The 12,704-nt window shown below is 37.6% G+C and overlaps 1 protein-coding gene across 1 annotated transcript in view; it reads left to right on the forward strand.

The window, feature by feature from the left end:
- SPON1 (spondin 1) overlaps window positions 1-12,704 on the forward strand; it is a 201,553-nt gene that overhangs the window by 67,052 nt on the left and 121,797 nt on the right. Inside the window, exon 6 of the mRNA XM_063332892.1 lies at window positions 1,651-1,799. Within this exon, the coding sequence (XP_063188962.1) occupies window positions 1,651-1,799 (149 nt within the window). The remainder of the gene's footprint in view (window positions 1-1,650; window positions 1,800-12,704) is intronic.

The raw sequence follows: 12,704 nt of genomic DNA on the forward strand, positions 1-12,704 counted from the left end.
TGAAAACATCAAGCCTTCAGAGCTCAGCGGGTGTATTTTGGTCCAAGTTTAGCACTAGGGAAACTATGGAGGCTTTTTCTGCTGTGCTGCTAGGCCGTCTCCCTCATCTGTCTGTTCTGCTTGCTACACTTTTGTAGCTTTTTACCCCTACCATTGGAGTTCATTTTTTATTTCTAATCTATTTTCTGTTCTCCTGTGATTAGGTCCCTGCATCTGACTTTATCCATTCAATTCTCTGCGCTGTCTTCTTCAATTTTGTTGTCCCACCTTTCACATCTTAAATTTGCGTTCCTTTTGTTTACTTCATTATTCATTTTTCATTCATTCTAGTTTTCAGCTGGTTCTACTGCTGCTCTCTACCTTTTGCATTGCTAAGAAAAATGTTAAATATTGTCTCATTCCATCATTCTGTCTCCCTCATCTCTTACAGTCTTTGCACTGTTACAAGACTGTCTGCTTATGTGAGCAGTTAATTTTCTCATCCCTTTCCTTTAAGCCCATAACTTTGCAGAGTGTTATTTGACACTTTAGTGAATTCATTTTTATTTCCAGTACTGTGGGACTTCTGTGACTCCTTATTTCTGCTCAATTCTCTTTTCAATTTTATCCAGACTTCTCTAACATTTCTTCGTTAAACTTTTACATTTTTTTTTTCTTTTTCCATTCAGCAAGATGAGAAACAGGAATCCTTTTGCCTAGCTCTACAACTCTTAGACTGTAAGAAAATTGAGCAAGCAAACTCAGTGAATACAGAAGCACCAAAATTCACTTCTTCGCTCCCTTACTAAATTAAAGGGAACCCCTGCTAATGGTTGGGGTGAGGGTGGGGGAAGGAGACATGGTACATGTAAAATTTAAGTATGCAGAAGCGAAAAACCAGCTATGTCAGTGCCAATAAAAGCAGTTCTTTACCAGTATTTCAGAAGTTTCCTGGACACCATTTGCCCATAGAGAGCAAATGTTTCACCTCTGTTTCAGCGGGAAGCTGCTAGTGGAGGCTTCTGGCTGTGAGCCCTTCATAGCTCTGTGCCTGATAATGTTTGGGCACAAAGCTATAAATGAAAATCCGTAACATTTAATGATAGTGTAATCACGCTTATATCTACCTTTTTTGCTGGTAGTCTGCTGTCACCACTCAAATACAGACCTAGTGGACTGTTAGAAACCAGTATCTCTCAGTAAAGGAATTTAATTGCAGTTTAATCTTTGTGTGACCACTGAAGTCTCCCCTTGCAGGTTTCATCCTCAAAAATATTTTACATGGAAACCTAAAATTAAAGTATTCTTAAACTTCCCAAAGAAGTGAAGTCTTTGGTGAAGAAAAAGTATACTAAGCCTATCTGTTTGGGGAGACTGCTTGATTAGCTGAAAAACAATCTTTCGCACCATTTCTGACAGTGTTGTTATATCCAATAATTTCTGGCCCTTCATGGTATATTTCTGTAGTTCACTGGCTTTTTCTTATAACTGTTAAGATATGGTGTAATGATGTCAGTGAGAACTGACAGCGTGCAACACCTGCAAAAGCTTGGTACTGGTGAATACTGTGCACTTGAAACCTTTCACTTTAATAAAAAATGAGGAATTATGCTTTGAGGCTGTCTTGATGGTTGATGTTGTTGTTTGGTGTTTTTTTTTTCCCCCTGAAAGGACGCACCAACCACTGGTCTGCGATCATCGGTAGTTCTCACTCGAAGAACTACATCCTTTGGGAGTATGGAGGATATGCAAGTGAAGGTGTCAAGCAAGTCGCAGAGTTGGGGTCCCCAGTAAAGATGGAAGAAGAAATTCGGCAGCAGGTAGGTGTAATTCAGTGCATACTTTAAAAAAAGCATCCTACCTCGGCCTGTGACTGATTTGTCATTGACAATGTCTGTGAATGTCATTTTGCTGGCTAATTTTCAATTAAACAGATTAGGAGATCTGCTTATCTTTCTAGGCTCATTCTTGCCCTGGCAAAACTTTTTGTCTGTGAAAGGACAAGTTAGTTGCAGTATTCTGAACTTAGGAAATCTATGTGTCATGCAAGGCATGAATCAGAGATAGAAAAGTAAAATTCATATCTCCAGGCTTAATCGCGAAGACAGAGTTTGTTAAAAGAATACCATGAAGACAGCAAGTAGTACGCCTTATTCCTTTTTGAAGTCGTGATTTTTAGTTTACAATATATTGTAGTTTGGGGTTGGGTTTTTTTTTCTGGTAAGCACCATATTTGCAATTTTCTGCAGATTCATTCGAGTTAGAAATGCTCTTACAGGGGAGTGAGGTGATTTTTGTTGCTGAGCAGGAAAGCTTTACACAACTGCACTAATAAAATTTCATGAATCAGGATTATGGTTTAAGGGCAAAAGAGCCTTTACAGTGTATCATCATACAGGGGATAGATGCAGCTGAACGGAAATCAGTCTTTTAAATAGTTTATAGATGATTTTCATTTTGTTACATCAAGTAACAAGCAACCAAATAAAATATACCAGGACACGATGATTATTATTAGGATATCTACCTCCACAAAATTTAAGGACTCACTGGAAACTGAACTCAGTTATGAGACAGCAAGAATGTCCATATTATAACATAGAACAGAGCTATACATACAGTTCAGTAAGAAAAGTTAAAGGCAGAAAAGTTAACGACAGATCTGGTTTACGGGAGTCTCTGTCTGATTCCGCCGTCCTGACTTTCTCCCCGGATTGATAAAGTGATACAGGTGAGGAGGAGGCCTAGTCCGAGGCGGAATAGTCGGATTGAATTGCAGGGACACACCGCAGGCATCAGCAAAATGGGAGCCAGAGGGCTTGTTTCGGCATTTCATGTGCCTGCTTTGCTGTGCCAGCCTTTAGCATGCCGTGAGAGGGGTGACTTAATATTTAATTGATAAGCAATATTTGTAATGTATTCCTGGGACACTTTCTGCTTCTGCCAAATGTGCTGAGACTTAAAGATTTCAAAACAGCTGGAATTTTATAGAATTACTTGTGTTTCAATCATTCAGTGCCTGTTCTTTTCCTAAGGTTTGAATTTTAACAAAAAAAAAAATCAAAATAAATATTGTGAAAATGGAAAACAGTACTTTACGCTTCAGTAATGAGCAAAAATGCCTTTCCCTATTAATCATTACTCATGTATCACAAGCATGCTTTCCTTAATGGTTTGTTTTTCAGAGAAAATAAACTATTCCTTAATTTTTGAACATATGTAAGAAACCCTCTATACCCACAATCATTTTCGCTACATTTGTGTGGATATTTCCTATATTTGATACGTCTGAATATGAACTCAGCAAAACTAAAAGCAGTATTTAAGATGACATTGTTGATTAATCGTATTTGTTTTTGTTAACTGCTGTGTGTTAAAGAGACAGTATTTCGAGGCCTCCTAGATAACACTTAGATTATATATAGAATTATATAGAGACATACAAAAAAAGATTCAATGATATTTATACAGACAGTGTAGAACCACCTCAAAGACTGTTTTGCCCACAAGAAAACTTGTATAGCAAAAGGCTTTACATACTGAATTTCATTTGCTGTTTTGTGATGTTGAAGTGTATATAATCACGGTACAAGAACAGCTGGTGGGTTTGACAAAAAACTCGCAAACCCAAGAAAAATAGAATAAAACCAGCTTATAATTTAATATTTTAAATGGATATGTAGGGAATAAGAAAGGGAAAACCAGGATGAATACTGGGGGAAATGTGATGGTGGGTATGTTACTCTTTTTATCCTATAATAAACCTTTGCCATACCTGGGAATAGAAAGTAGGCCTTGATCCTGGAGAACTTGCCTTTGCATCTTTACTGAAAAGTAGCTAGTTTTATCCTAGTAATACTATATAAACCCAGATAGATTAAAATTATAACAGAGTATTCCATATACCACATATAATTCATCATTTTTGCTGCTTACTTGGGAAATCAAGTTTTTCTTGAGTAGTCCACATGAAATAAAGAAAATCAGCTTAATTAGTATCTTTGTACTAAAAAAGAGAGAATTTCTTTACACAGTCTTCACAAATACTTTATAAATAAGGGTCTGGGGCATCTGAATTGTAACTACACAAAGATGAGGTCTGGTCCGGAGGCAGCGAGGGCATGGGGAGAGCAGGGATGGAGCACAAGCAGAGGGGCACTTGTGAAAGGTCGTACCAAGCACTGGTGGAAGAGGCAGTGAATTTGAAGGGAATATGGAAAAGAGTGAAAAACGTGACTCTCTGCTTTCCAAATTCTGTGTTCTTTGTCATTATGTGCCATGTATTTGCAAAAAGGAGATGCATTTATACTCTGGATTCAAATCAGAGGTGATTGTGACTTTTGGAGTACATAAAATAGCCAACTGGCTACAATATCATGGGCTGCTGAAATCGCACGTGAAATTAATGAATGTCACATTTCATTTCAACATCAGGCCTGTCTGATTGCATCAAACCTGCCATAATTCCCCTCGTTCTCCTGGTTCAGTCTAATCCGAGCAATGAACGGGTGTTATAACTGGATATTACCTAAAACAAGGCAGCGTATCAACAAATGCCATAACATTTCCATTGAGTTTAATTGACTTTTTGTTTCTTTGCATTAAACTTGAGTTTAAGCTGCGCTTATATTTTTGAGAGGTAGTGAGGTAAAGTTCTACAACGAAGACAGCAGAGCTAGTGTTGCCAGGAGCTAATTTGCCAATATTTCATTCGGGCTTTTAGTTTTTGGTTTTTTTTTATTGCACGTTCTCCCTTGAAATATCAATTACAATCTGGTAGCATTGTTTCCTTCCCCACGCCTCGCAATGTACCACAGGATCCATGTCCCTCTTTGCCATTTCTTATTCTGCCTTTATTTCCCCTATCTGTCGCTCCCCCAGCCTGCTGTTGTGGGGGTGGTGGGAGGATGCAATTCATTAAAATCACTCTCCTGAGTGGCTTTTGAGCTTTCTGAAAACACGAGAGAGGCAATTCCTGTGCTTATTTCTGGTGCCTGGAGCCAGACCTCTGTGCAGCCGTAGCCCCAGCAGGTAACGCGCTTCTTTCATGGGCAGACTTGGGTTTGGAAATCTGCTGTGTGTCTGCTGTGTTTTGTGTGCAGTTTCTTAGGTCGATACATAGACACGTATTTATGTAACCAGCATCTGGGTCATTGACATTATTTAAGGTTTTATTAAGAAAAGAAAAAAAAATTAATGATTTTTATGAATTATTACTAAAAATTTACCATCCGTGTATGAGACAAAGAAAAAAAAGGCTTTCTTTAAACAGAGCTTTGTTAAGAAGTGTCCTAACAATTATGTGTCATTAACTAAAGATTCTCAAGCGTGAACATTTCTGCTCCCCGTTTGACAGACTGCTGAATCATCATCAGCTTTTCTTCTTGACTGAGCACCTTCCAATGCTCTGATTTGTGTTGTTACTGTAAAGAGCCTGTGTGATATTTTTGCATGGATGGTCCTGGGTACTGTAAACTTGCTTTGTAGTTTGTTTATCTGGAAGAACTTAAAGGAACTAATCAGCCTTTTTGTTAAACTTTTCCTGGCAGCCTGGAAGGAAAGCCACGGCACATAAGAGTTTTAGTAAAACAATCTGTCAAGTGGTTGATGTGTACAATAGGATAATTCATGCGTTATACTTCAGGGGTTATAAATGAACAAACAGAGGATGGAAAAGGAATTATGTGAGCAGAAGAATGTTCACTGACCTCACGTATTTCTGAAATATATTCACTCTTTCACTTTGTTTTCAGAAATTCTGATTCGTACAGAACCTATTATTTGATAAACTGCCTGGACAGAAACAAATACAGAATTCGAAAGGTGAATTCTGCATCCGTATTGAGATACTCTGTTTAAACAAACGAATTAGATGGTTAAAACGTGAATCAAAAAGAATAAAGTGTAATGCTAAGTGTCATATCCTAGGCAGATGAAACAAGATTAAAATAGAGACATAGTCATTCCTCTTTGATTTAAATGTCTCACACCTTAAGATAACTCATTTGGTTTTGCTTAATTATTTGAAGATAAATACCAAGTAATTTTGCCACCCTTTTTTTTTTTTTTTTTAAACCGAGATAAGTAATATTCTGTACCTTGGCGCTATTGCCAGGAAATGCAGTTTGTACTCTCTGCTTATTCCCTATAGACACATAGATGACATTCTTACAGGTTTGGTTTAATGCGCTCTGAAATGTCACTAAGTGGAACGACTTCTTCCGTTGCCTTCAGTGGCCTCGATTAGAGCTGCCTATGCCTGCAGACCTTGAGAAGAGCAAGTTCTGCTTTCCAGTAAGATGCTTGTAAATTTTTTGACACATGGTAATTAACGTGAAGACAATTTCTTAATTGAAGATGAAACCTGAAATACCCGAAACTTTCTACAGATTAGAATAGGTCATTGTTAAGACTCTATCCAAACATTTATCTTTAGAAAATAGTTCTGGTTTGGATGTTTTTAAATATATCCATGTAATACAAAAGAAAAGGGAGTCAGCATTAAAGTCATTTCATTGTTGGATTGATCCTGATTGATTGATTTTTTTTTTTCTTTTGAAGAAATGTAATTTCAGTATTTCAGTTGAATAGTTACCATTTCATTATCTGTTTTGTAACACAGCGCTGTGTTCTTCCATCGAAAAATGGGGTCATCATATTTCTCTGACCGAAGCTGGTAAATCACCTGAATTACAAAGAGGAATCTGCAGTATATTGATTACTTTTTGTTATAGCGCTAGGCAAATTATTATCATGTTTACTGAAAGAAGCTCAAAATTTTGATTGTTGAATTATCTGTTATCGTGTACTTATAGAAGTTAAAATTAACTGACCGACCAGGGAGGTTCAACTGAGTTGTACCTGTGATTGATAGAACAGCTAAAAATTCTCCCTGAACACTCTGAGCTTTGGAGACCATGACACTCCTGAGAATGTTTGAGAATAAGGCTACTTTGCACTTGGAAGTTGTTGCTGCAGAAGTAGTTTAGTCTGTGATTGTTTAAAGTAGCTAAAAAAATCAGTGAAAACACGATGGCTTGGCCTTCTTTGCAGGTAGAGATTAAAACATATATAGGATCTTAGATTCTTTTGCCACATATTATTATTGGTATTTCTGCTACTATTGTTACTCATGGAAACCAGAAGAAATTGGCCAACTGGAATGTCTACCTTTGCTTAGCCAAACCTTCAGCGAATGGCATCAACGTACCCAGAGGGCGCCCTTCCTCCTCCCTCCCTAGGGAGAATTTTTGTTCCCGGCCACTTTTCAGAGGCACCAGTCTCTCTGTTGAAAAGACAGGAATGCTTGGGAAATATTAGTGTGGCCACAAAGTCTAATATGAAAAGTACAGTCACTATTCATATAAATAGACCAAAAGCCTGTTAGGTTTCTATGCAAAGCTCACAGAAATTTTCAGTGGGTTTTGGACTTGGTCTAACAGTGAGGTAGTAACACCGTCCCAGCACGCTTTCCGCTTTAGTTACAGCCTGACCGCATGTTTTTAACATGGTATTTAATCTTATTCTGGACAGATCAAGCTGCTTAATTGCAAATTCGTGTTTAGACTTTTGTTTGCTCAGTTAGACTCCTCTATTGCTGTGTGCATACACCTCTATTGTGAATTATAGTACTACTTATGCTTTTTGAAAATGTTAAGTGGTAGATTTTCCATCCTTTCCTTTTTGGAAGATAGGCCTTGTATAATAATTTAAAAACTGGCATGTGGTAATTTAGAAGTTTTGAAATGCCTGTTTACTATGCTAAATTTCTGCCAAAAAGAAATTGTTGTCTATTTATATCATAAAGGGAAGCTTTATCTACCAGTAAATAACTCATGCAAAAGGGTTCAGAACACCTCTTCTAGGGTGGCTTCCATCTTTTAATAAACTTCTGTTGGAAACTGTAATTAGGATGATTCACAGTTTGTGGTGCTTTGTTTAAAAAACCCAAACAAACAGAACCTGTTCATCCCAATTGCATCTTTTTTTTAAGTACTTGATAATAATGAAGACATGCTTCTCTAATAAGAAATAAAGCTGATGTTGCATCCTGTGCCATTTTGCTCTTTGTGGCCATGGGATTAATTGCTGTGAGCATGATACCAATGTAGGTCAAAGTACAGCATTCATTTTGAAAAGATACATGTTTAAAGGGTGCCTTTTTTTCTTGACAACTATTGAAATATTTAAAAAAAACTCCACCACTTCAAAAATAATATTTAATTTTCTCTTATATCTTACTAGTGACTTTTAAGGCAGGTACTTAGAGGTCACTTCACTTTAAAAGGAAAGCCTGAAAGAGAAAATCAACTTTCTTCTGGCAGAACAGTGTATAAATTGTGTTGGTACATATCCTTATTCTTCTGAAGACAGGGTGGAAAACCACAAATTTAAATTTATTCAGTGAGTTTTATTTCTGTAGGCTTATATAAACAACGTAGTCACTGTATGTTCCCATCAGTAAGCTAGTATTTGGTTTCAGTAGTTACTGTACTATCTAACTGGAATTACATTGCGCAAGTTTTGATTGCTTGTGCAACTGTTAAGTAATCATGTTTGGGCTTTAAAAATAACTAAGCATGTGGAATGTTTGCTTTGAGATACCAAAAAGAAAAGAAACATTCAACTACGTAGGTAAAAAAAAAAAAAAGTCATGTCTTTATTTTAATAAAAGTTTTGTTTCCATTTCAGTGAGAAAAACTGTTCTTTTGTTGGTGAAAATAGTCTCTGTACATACTGGAAAATAATTATCATTTTTACTAATGCTGACTGGTACAAAGCACCTTCAGTTAGTCTAAAAGCCACTGAAGTTAATCACTCTTTTACAAAATCAAGCTCTGATGAATAAATATTAAATGATGTATTATTTTCTGGTCCAAAACCTGAAAGATTCAACATGCTTTTAATAGTTCATGCAGTCGGCCAATAAAAATGAATAGGAAAATTTGTGCTTATTTGAGTACTCTGAAAATATCATCGCGCTATGGATAAACTCTTAGTCATTAAAGCACAGTCCTTATGCCACAGTTACTCCATGTGCGGTTCTTCTATTTGGAGAATTGTGAGAGCTGGCAGATATTGAAAACATTTTGTGCAAAATGTCCTTTTTATGATTGTGGTAATCGCCCTGATTTAGAACACCAGGCAAAATATCATTTTGAAATTGTATTTAGCCTTGGGTCAAAACTTTAGCAAAATAGTCGCTTGGTTAGCACTGCTTTTTCAAGTTTTGTCAAGTTGATTTTTGCCAGGTTTAGTAACAAGAACAGGAAAATGTTGTAAAATTACTGGAAACTCACTCTGTTTGTCAGTAGAGCTGTAAATCCTAGTGAAACATTCTGGTTACCATTGCTCATTTGGATTTGTGGTACATCTTTGACCCACTTGTATGAGTTACGTGCAGAGCTGGGCCAGGTCCCTTATTGTCATAGAAGAATGAAGGTCCTTTCTGCTGTTAAAGATCTGGAAAAATCAGACAGAGAATTTTTGCACTCGTGATCTAGAAACTTAAACCACTGTAGTTTTGTTCTGTGGTGGTTGGTATTTCCCTTGCAAGAAACAGCCTTTGCGATCTAACATGACAGGTGCAGACATGCCATAGAGAAGACGACAAGCTTTTGCTATTGTTACAAAAATTCTGTCTCAACATACTGGGGTATATGCTGCATTGCAGGACATTTCTTCATCTACTTAAAATTAGAAGATGCTTTTAGAAATTGTCTGCACTGAACAGACTCCTTTTAGAACATTGTTCAGCCTGGAGAAGAGAAGGCTCTGGGGAGACCTTATAGCCCCTTCCAGTACCTAAAGGGGGCTACAGGAAAGATGGGGAGGGACTCCTTATGAGGGAGCGTAGTGAGAGGACGAGGCGTAACAGTTTGAAATTGAAAGAGGGGGGATTTAGATTAGATATTAGGAAGGAATTCTTTACTGTAAGGGTGGTGAGACACTGGAACCGGTTGCCCAGGGAGGTTGTGGCTGCCCTATTCCTTGCAAGTGTTCAAAGCCAGGCTGGATGGGGCTTTGAGCAACCAGTTCTAGTGGGAGGTGTCCCTGCCCATGGCAGGGGGGTTGGAACTAGATGATCTTTAAGATCCCTTCCAACTGTAACCATTCTACGATTCGTACAAGTTAATCTCATGTGGACTTGTGCACAGTGCATGTAGCCGTGTCCTGCAAATGGAGCATCAAAAGCACTTCTCCCTGCCTACACTGAGCACCTGGCCTGTGCTCTGCCCACAAACCGATCTCCAGCCTCAGAAATGTGGAATTTCCCTCCAGTGAAAGTGTCCTCCAGTCGAACGTTTCCATTCTAAAAGACAAATAATTTTAAGGAGTGATATCCTGTCAGTCTTAGGGACCCTGCTGCCCTTCTCAAGGAGCAGCTTGTTTTGTAAAACTCCAGGTTGCAAGCTCTCGTCTTGCTTAATGAATTCCAGAGGTTTCACACCTCTAACTTTCACACCTCTAAATTGTCTTTGAAGTTTTGCCCTCTGAATAATTACTCAGTTATTGATATGAAACAATTTGCATAAACAAACAAGTTAAGATTTTAACAGTTAGTTCAACCGCTCATTTCCCTTTCATTTACCTTAATTTGACTTGCTGATTATTTTCTTCCAATTATCACAGACCCTCCATTTCTAGTATAAACCAGAAATACAACTTTTCAGTAAAATCCAATAATCAGGTTCTCTTTGAATAAGAAATCCTTCAAACAAGGTAGAATTCTTTTAGTAGAAGACAGACCCTTCAAGAAAAAAAATTGGGTTTAACTCAAAAGACTGGTCTTTCCTCAGTGAATTCTGATGCTAAATCTTGTAGAAATGGGACCAATAAAAATTCTAACCTTTTTAAAATATCTATAATAGCTGAGAGGCCCATCAAAGCTTATAAAGATTTTCTCTGCCTCTTTGATAACTTCCTGCATTGCAGTAAAGCAATGCTAGAGGAGGAAAACAGTTGCTTCTGCTTCTAGGAGATTCATTCATTTGGACAATATGCAATAATTTTAGCTCACAGACATAAAAGTCACTAGGAAGTGTTGTGTGTTCAAGACAATATGATTGGATTGCTAGCCATTATTTGCTAATTTTAAAGTCTTTTAAAATATCTTGCCTTTTCATTTCCTGCAGTTAGATTTTATCATGCTGTTCTGCTGTCACAAAATTATTACTGTCCTGTAGCAGATATATCCAGTGGAAAGATGCGATGAAATGACTTTCAAATTATTTTCTTTCAGTCTACCAGTGTCATATTTTTAAAGCATGAACATTTCAGACGCATTGATTCTTCTTGTGTTGCTAATACTGAGGGACAAACTCCATCTGACAGCAGTCCAGCCGTCCTAACACCAGGCTTTGGTCTGAGAAATCGGTCTTACCACTTGCAACCACTCCGGTCTGGAATGGCAGCTCTAAATCCTAACAAGACACAACAGAAGCATTTGAGGAGCGACCCTAAGGCACTCAGGAACTGTCCTACAGCAACACAAGCAGAATGTTAAGTAACACAAACTGTAGAAGAGCTAACACCAATAATGTCAAATTGTTTGATGGGCAAATGAAGCAGATGCTTGGGCCTCCCCTCCCCTGGAGACATTGCCTAAACTCCTGTTGACTTTTGCAAAGTCTGTTTTTTAAGGGTCAGAGTACCACTAAAAATTAAATTAGGGAAGAGTTGACTTCTCTCTGACTACTTTCGCCTGCAGTGGCTTAACCTGTGATTAAAATGCAGTGGCTGCATAGCCAGTGGCATTCAGCTGCCTATTAAAGAGGTGCTGCAAATGCTGAAGAAGTGCCTGAACTCTCATTAGCAGCATTTGTCAGGAACCACAGGATCTTCCCCTGTTTTCTCTCTTCTTGCATTGTAAATATTGTTCAAAGGAACAGCATGACATAACAGCTGAAGCTGAAGAGTCCTACTAGCTCGTTTGACTTGCAAATGCTTAATTATTCAGATGAATTTTCAAATTAAACAAAAACTAAGGAAAAAACCCCTCAATGCCAAGTCCATCATTTTGGCATTAGCTTTTTAGGGTGTTTTTTGTTTGTTTGTTTATGAACCTCACTTCAGAACTCTCTTACTGTGATGATATCAAGTGCTTATTTCCACCTAAATTCCAGCAGAACGCTCAGAAAAATACCATGCACAAATATCATACCTATTTCCGAAACCAAATATGGATGCAAGTGTATGAATGTTACTCAGTCTGTATTATTTTCTAAGACAGCTCCTCTCAATTAAATATCTAGATCACAGATACTGATTGCAGAATCTATTTGTTGCATTTAATGTGCGATGGATAGGCATATTCAGGTATTACGTTATGTATGTATTAATATGTAATCAATCAAGTGGCCCAAGGCACTGAATAGGGAGGATATTCATCAGTCTTTATTTCAACTTTTAACTTTGTTTTCTTAGATTGCTTTTCCAGTCTGAATCTGAAAGCATTCTAACGTGCTGTAGTTTACGTCAGTCAAAAACAGAAGCAGGGCTGCTTATTTTTAGAGCAGGGGGGAAGGTTAACGCTGTTGACTAGTCTTTAGCTCAGGAAAGAATGACATACTTGCAGGCTGTATGTTTCTTTGAAGTTCACCAGTCAAACATTGACGTAAAATGGCATATGAAAGAATTTAGAAACTGTAATATATGCTGTGACCTGAAACAGATTCAAGAGTTAGCACAGGGCTCAAATGAAAATGTCTGGTATTGTCATTTGT

The sequence above is a fragment of the Chroicocephalus ridibundus genome, chromosome 4 (assembly GCF_963924245.1).
Source record: "Chroicocephalus ridibundus chromosome 4, bChrRid1.1, whole genome shotgun sequence".
Lineage (NCBI taxonomy): Eukaryota > Metazoa > Chordata > Aves > Charadriiformes > Laridae > Chroicocephalus > Chroicocephalus ridibundus.